The 7,140-nt window shown below is 43.7% G+C and overlaps 1 protein-coding gene across 1 annotated transcript; it reads right to left on the reverse strand.

Moving 5' to 3' along the window:
* Positions 1-5,174: 5,174 nt before the first annotated feature.
* Positions 5,175-6,182, reverse strand: LOC120710605. The gene is made up of 2 exons (XM_039996241.1): positions 5,985-6,182; positions 5,175-5,660 (listed from the first exon to the last, which is right to left on the reverse strand). Exons 1-2 carry the CDS (start codon positions 6,129-6,131, stop codon positions 5,457-5,459), a joined length of 351 nt encoding a protein of 116 aa, XP_039852175.1. The 5' UTR covers positions 6,132-6,182; the 3' UTR covers positions 5,175-5,456.
* Positions 6,183-7,140: the final 958 nt, after the last annotated feature.

Here is a 7,140-nt window from a genome sequence, read left to right on the forward strand (position 1 = left end):
AAAATTTATTCTGCGGGTACTTGAAAATTTTGGAACTCCAGTGAGCTGTGCTTTGAATATCTATGAATCTGAAGTCCTGTTGAACTATGTTTAGTATTGCATATGCTAGAGTTACTCTGGGCGGAAGCAAGCCATTTTATTTTTCCCTTGGTGAACCATATCGCGAGGGAAATGATTCATGCCGTGTGTTCATATTAGATATGCACATTCTTTATTTGCATGAATTAGTCCTGATAGCGGAATGGCTAACCAGGGGATGGTTATTTTGCAGATGGGTGATAACCACGCTGCCCACCATGACCAAGAAAATCATGGAGCACAGCCACAACAACCTCCATCTTTGGCTCAAGCTGTTGCGGCTCTTATCGCCGACCGCAACGAGCAGACTGAGTTGATAAGGCAACTGGTGCAAGCCCAAGTCAATGCCGGCAGAGGTCGACACGCTCCCCTGCCACCACCGATAGAAACTGACTATGTCGGTTTTCTGGCCACCCAGCCACCTCTGTTCCATAAAGCCGATGATCCCCTTGAGGCAGATGCTTGGATTCGCACAATTGAGGACAAGTTTAACATTCTCAATTGCACAGAAAGGGATAAAGCTGCCTTTGTAGCGCAACAGCTGAGAGGCCCTGCCAAGATATGGTGGGTCAATCACAAGGCTTTACTCCCCGCCAACACACGTCTCACTTGGGATGAGTTTGTGGCAGCTTTCAAAGCCCACCACATCCCTACTAGCTTGATGAGGAGAAAGATGGCGGAATTCCTAGCACTGAAGCAGGGAACTAACACGGTTCTGCAATACGCCCAAACCTTCAGTCAGCTATCCCAGTATGGTGGTTTCCATGTGGATACTAATGAAAAGAAACAGGATTGTTTCAGGAGGGGACTCAGCACAAAGCTTCAGGACAAGCTAGCTCTCACTACTTGTGACAACTTTACAGAGCTAGTTAATAAGGCCATCACCCAGGAAGATGCTACGTTGGCGCACAAAGCTGACAAGAAAAGGAAGGCACCGGTGGGATCCTCCAGCAATGCACCCCAGAGGTACAAACTGGTTCAGACGGGAACTCAGAAGGCTTTAAACCGCCCTCCGCAGCAGGGTCGATGGGTCGTTAGACCACCACAACAACAGCAGCAGTGGGCACCACGTTTCCCGATGGAGCAGCAGAGGCCTCTAATGTTACAAGCTCCACGCCCCCAACAACTATCCCTGTTATAATTGTGGTAAACTGGGGCACTTTGCACGTGACTGCCATATGCCACCTCGGCAGGATAACTATAAGACACTTGCACTGGGTCAAGGTTCCAGCCAGAAGGATCAGAAAAAGAAGATTGTACCTGCTAAGACTGGTCGCGTGAATTACACCACTCTGGAGGAAGTTCCGAAGGGCACCCAAGTGATGGCGGGTATGTTCTCCATTAATCACTGCCCTGTTACTGTGTTATTTGATTCAGGAGCATCCCATACCTTTATCAGTGAAGCATGTGTGGCACGACTTCACTTACAAGTGACATGTCTAGAGAGACCCTACATTATTCAGACACCTGGCACCCGATTAAATACCGGCCAAGTAGTTCGAAATGTTCCCCTTAACTTAGGAGGAAAAATTTTTCCGATCACTCCCATTGTCCTTCCAAGTCAAGGGATAGATGTCATACTCGGAATGAATTGGATGAAAAGGAACGGCGCTATCATCGATATCTCTTCCCGCACCATTCAGTTCAACTGTTTCACATATGGTTCTATGGATATTCATCTCTCTCGGCATGAGATTCCAACCAATGTACTGTGTCATCTTCAGGGCAAAACTTTAGAAGAAATTCCGGTGGTTTGTGAATACCCCGATGTGTTTCCGGAGGACTTGCCAGGCATGCCTCCAGATCGGGATATTGAATTTGTCATTGAGTTACAGCCTGGCACAGCACCCATATCTAGAAGGCCATATAGAATGACTCCAAATGAGTTAGCTGAATTGAAAGTTCAGTTGCAAGAGTTGCAAGATAAAGATTTCATTCGACCGAGCACCTCACCTTGGGGATGCCCGGCTCTATTCGTAAAGAAGAAAGATCATGAGTTAAGGTTATGTGTGGATTATCGACCTCTCAATGCAGTCACCATCAAAAATAAATATCCCCTTCCCCGTATTGATCTTCTTTTTGATCAATTAGCTGGAGCTAAAGTATTCTCAAAAATAGATCTTCGATCTGGCTATCATCAAATCAAAATCAGACCGGCAGATATACCAAAGATAGCTTTTTCAACTCGTTATTGTCTTTACGAGTATTTGGTGATGTCCTTCGGGTTAACCAATGCTCCCGTTTATTTCATGTATCTCATGAATTCAGTATTCATGCCGGAGTTAGACAAATTCGTCATGGTATTCATTGATGATATCTTAATCTACTCCAAGAATGAGGAAGAACATGCTCATCATCTTCACATAATACTTCAGCGTCTTAGAGAGCACCAGCTTTATGCCAAATTCAGCAAGTGTGACTTCTGGCTGAAGGAAGTTCCCTTCCTCGGTCATGTCATATCTGCTGAGGGTATCTCTGTGGATCCCAGTAAGGTACAAGATGTACTTGATTGGGAGGCCTCAACTTCAGTTCCTGAAATTCGCAGCTTTCTGGGTCTAGCTGGTTATTATTGTCGGTTCATTCCCGAATTCTCCAAAATTGCTAAACCGATGACTGAACACCTTAAGAAGGGTGTCAAGTTCTATTGGAGTAGTCAATGTGAGGAAGCGTTCCAAAAATTGAAAACACTTCTCACTTCAGCACCAATCTTGGCCCAGCCTGACACTACAAAACCTTTCGATGTCTACTGTGATGCCTCCGGCACAGGACTTGGCTGTGTTCTGATGCAAGAGAACCGAGTGATTGCTTATGCTTCTCGATCACTCAAGCGTCATGAAGAGAACTACCCAACCCATGATCTTGAATTAGCAGCTGTGGTCCATGCTCTGAAGATCTGGCGACACTATCTTCTAGGTACATTATGTAACATCTATACTGATCACAAGAGTCTCAAATATCTTTTCACTCAAGCTGATTTGAACATGCGTCAAAGGAGATGGCTTGAGTTGATTAAAGATTATGAGCTCGAAGTGCATTATCATCCTGGCAAGGAAAATGTAGTTGCCGATGTGCTAAGTCGCAAAGTTCACTGTCATTGTATCTCATCTATACCAATAAGCGAGTCTCTTTGCTTTGAAATGGAAAAGCTGAATTTAAGCATTGCACCACATGGCACATTGGCCCATCTAGAACTCACTCCGACTCTTCGTGATCTCGTCATCGCGGCACAAAAGAAAGATAAAGGGGTGAAGGAAATTCAGAGAAGGATATCAGAAGGAGATCCTAAAGTCAATTGCTTCCACCAATATAGTGAGAATGTGTTATGGTTCAAAAATTGAATAGTGGTGCCTAAGGATTTTGAGCTCAGAAAACAAATTCTTGATGGTGCTCATACTTCTCGACTATCAATCCATCTAGGTAGCAATAAAATGTATCAAGATCTGAAACAACAATTTTGGTGGACGAGGATGAAAAGAGAAATAGCTAAGTATGTGTCCGAATGCGACATTTGTCGAAGGGTTAAAGCTAGTCATCTTAGGCCAGCTGGAACTCTTCAACCCTTGAATATTCCTGAATGGAAATGGGAAGATATCAGTATGGATTTCATCGTAGGCTTACCTCGAACTCAAAAGGGTTACGACTCCATTTGGGTCGTGGTGGACAGACTGACTAAGTCAGCACATTTCCTTCCAGTCAAAACTCTATATCTAGCAAAGAAGTATGCCGAGTTAAAGAAGTATGCCGAGTTGTACATGGATCGCATACTATGTTTACATGGTGTGCCAAAGACCAACATTTCTGATCAAGGGACCCAGTTCGTTGCTCGCTTTTGGGAGCAACTACAAACTAGCTTGGGAACCCGTCTTATTCGCAGCTCTGCATATCATCCTCAAACAGACGGCAAAACCGAGAGGATGAATCAAATTTTGGAGGATATGCTTCGTGCCTGTGTCTTAACCTATCCGCAGAAATGGGATGAATGTTTGCCATTAGCTGAATTTTCCTATAACAATAGTTATCAAGAAAGCATCAAAATGGCACCATTTGAAGCACTGTATGGTCGTCGATCCCGTACTCCTTTGAATTGGTCTGAATCCAGAGAAAGAACTTTCTTTGGGCCTGACATGGTTCAAGAGGCCGAAGAACAAGTCCATCTTATCCAAAAGAACTTGAAGATCGCACAGTCTCGTCAGAAAAGCTACGCTGATAAAAGGCGTAGGCACTAGTAGGGAATCTCACAAAGATGACGATTCATTTTTGTCACAGTAGGCCATCAAAACGTCACTGAAGATGTTTTGTGACGAATTAGTGATGAAAACTCATTCGTCATGCATATGCCGTCACATTTATCCCACCATGATGAAATCGACAAATTCGTCAGAGAAGTGAACTTTTCAATGACGAAACGACCTTTGTCATGGAACAGACAATCTTCAGTGACAAAAGTATATACGTCACAGGACATCGCCAAATTCGTCACTAAAGGAAATGCCATGTGGCGTGGACCATGCCGGCGGCTGATGTGTCTTGGGGTGACATGCTGGCAGATGATGTGGCAGGTGACGTGGCGTGTGCCAGGTGGCAGGTGACGTGGCGTCGACCACACTGGCAGATGACGTGGCTTTTGCCACGTAGTGGATGACGTGGCATCTACCACGCTGGCCGATGATGTGGCGTCTGCCATGTGTCCTTCACTGGCCCTACCATGTGGATCATTTCAAATTGCGCCACGTGTCTGCCATTGAAATGTTTTTTCGTCACAAAACATGTCCATTTTCATCATGGAAAACATCCTTATCATCACAAAAAGCACCAAAAAATGTCACTGTATTTGGTCTTCTTTCATCACAGAAGTACAATAGCTCAGATCACATAGCAGGTCATAGAACTTACATCTTAGTTCACCACACATAAATTCAACAAGTTCACCACATTATCTCTGAACTGGCATAAGTTCAACACAGACCAATATAAGTTCAACACAGACCACTGGACTGACATAAGTTCACCACATGATCACTGGACTGACATAAGTTCAACACACCATGGACTGACACAAGTTCAACACACCATGATCAACATAAGTTCAACACACCATGGACTGACACAAGTTCAACACAGAACTTGACTAACATTAGATTGGGACAAGGGAACAGCTCATAAGTCTAGGATGAGTTACCATTGAAGCTCAAGAAATGGCGGAGGATGATATTGTTCTCTTGTGCTGTCTTTTCGGTTTGCTCCAAACGCCTTTGGGTCTCTTCTGTTGTCTTTGTGGTTTCATCCAACTGCCTTTGGGCCTTGGCAAGATTTTCCTTGGTAACCTCACTCTTCTTCTTCAAGGTTGCAAGTTGTTCCTCGAGGGCAGCTTTGGCTTGTCATTCAGCTTCAAGTTGTTCCTGAAGATCCCTTTCAATTGATGAAGCTGATCTTGAGGAGCACCGAGACTGTAGACCAGCATTCTTCAGAAATGTGTTTGACATGGAGCTGTCCTCGGTGAGCACCTTGGCAACAACTTGTGCACTAGACATTTGCTCTTCACCATCAGGTACAGCTGCTGCCTTCAAAGCCTCCATTTCAGACTAAAAAAATTCAAACGACAGAATATTAGGTGGGTAGAAGCCAACATGAATAAATACTATGCATGTATGTACTTAGCTTCAATGCAAACCAGCAGAATATAAGTCAATGCAAGCCATATAGTACATTAGTGCAACAGTTTTTGATAAAAACTGCACATATTTTCTCAACACATTATCTCAAATCAAGTTTATGATAAAAACTGCACCTAATGCACATATTTTACATGCCAGCCAAGCCATAATTGATACTTTCCTAACTGCCAACAGTATTTGATACATAAGGTCATGCACAATAAATAAATCACAAATCAGAATGGCACTTACAACAGCGCGTTGTGCCTCATCTGTCAGTCCCGTTTTGGAGCTTGTATGGCAGGACTTGAAGGCCTCCACTGCTTCAAGCTCTTCATCTTCTGTGCTGGGCTCAACCTCCTTTCCCCCAAATCCAACTGCATATACCCTGTCCCCCATCCTCAATCTTCGTTCCTAGGTCGTGAGCTGCTCAAGGCAGATGGGGCCCGGATGCAGTAAGCGGTTCAATCATCCGCGCAGAAGGGGACCTCATCAGCATGATATATAGCTGTGGGCGATTGCATGTCCCATGCCACTCCACTCAGCTCCAAAGTGATGTGTCCACTTTCACTGGATGAATCTGAAATAGCGCATATTATTGACAATGGATTATTAATCTATGTTTAATACTACTAATTAGTGTTGTAAAAGTCCCCACAAATTTTTGCCCAAAATTTTTTTGGAAACTAAACGCGGCCTGGTAGAAAAAGATAGGCAAGCAAAATCTTCAGAACAAGCCTCGCTCGGTCACATAACTTTGTTCAGATAATAGAGACGAGCTGCAGAAAGAACTGAGCATAAGTACAGAATCTGAAACCAAACTTATCCTTCCCATTTTATTAGGCAAGTGATCAGCACAATGACGGAGCTAAAACATCAACAGTACAAGGAAAGCAAAAACTACAGGTAATTTCCACAAGTACAAGGAAAGCATCACATCTTGTGGTCACTATCCTCCGACTCATCATGTAGGTCTGTAGCACATCCATTTGGTACAGCTCCTGCTCCTTTTCGGTTGATTTCACTAAAGGGTCTCGCTGAGGGTGCAGGTGGCATCATGTCAATTCCACTGAGTCGGAGTCCTGCAATGCATAAAACAGTTAACACTGCATGTTTTGATGAAATATTCCATCTGCTTAACATGAAAAGAAGCTGGTAATGGGGCTGCAAACTGTGAAATGCGGAACATGTAGATTTGGATTTCCCACAATAAAAGCAATGCATCAGAATAATGGAAGAACATGTACAATCTGGAAACTAGATCAATGTAATGCAATATTAATGAGTTCTACATAAAAGATAAGAGCTTACTCCAGTTCTTGTCTGGAACCCCTATACTTTAACAAAGTCTGGAACAGCTACATTAAACATTTCATTTAAAAAAACTAGGTACATTGAACATGCTGTG

This window comes from Panicum virgatum, chromosome 5K, assembly GCF_016808335.1.
Source record: "Panicum virgatum strain AP13 chromosome 5K, P.virgatum_v5, whole genome shotgun sequence".
NCBI lineage: Eukaryota > Viridiplantae > Streptophyta > Magnoliopsida > Poales > Poaceae > Panicum > Panicum virgatum.

What these genes read in the sequence shown, in the direction of transcription:
- LOC120710605 (XM_039996241.1), bottom strand. Translation starts at nt 6,131, where the DNA reads ATGGGGGACAGGGTATATGCAGTTGGATTTGGGGGAAAGGAGGTTGAG. An exon ending in ATGAGGCACAACGCGCTGTT is followed by an intron (nt 5,661 to 5,984) that starts GTAAGTGCCATT and finishes GAATTTTTTTAG; the next exon opens with TCTGAAATGGAGGCTTTGAA.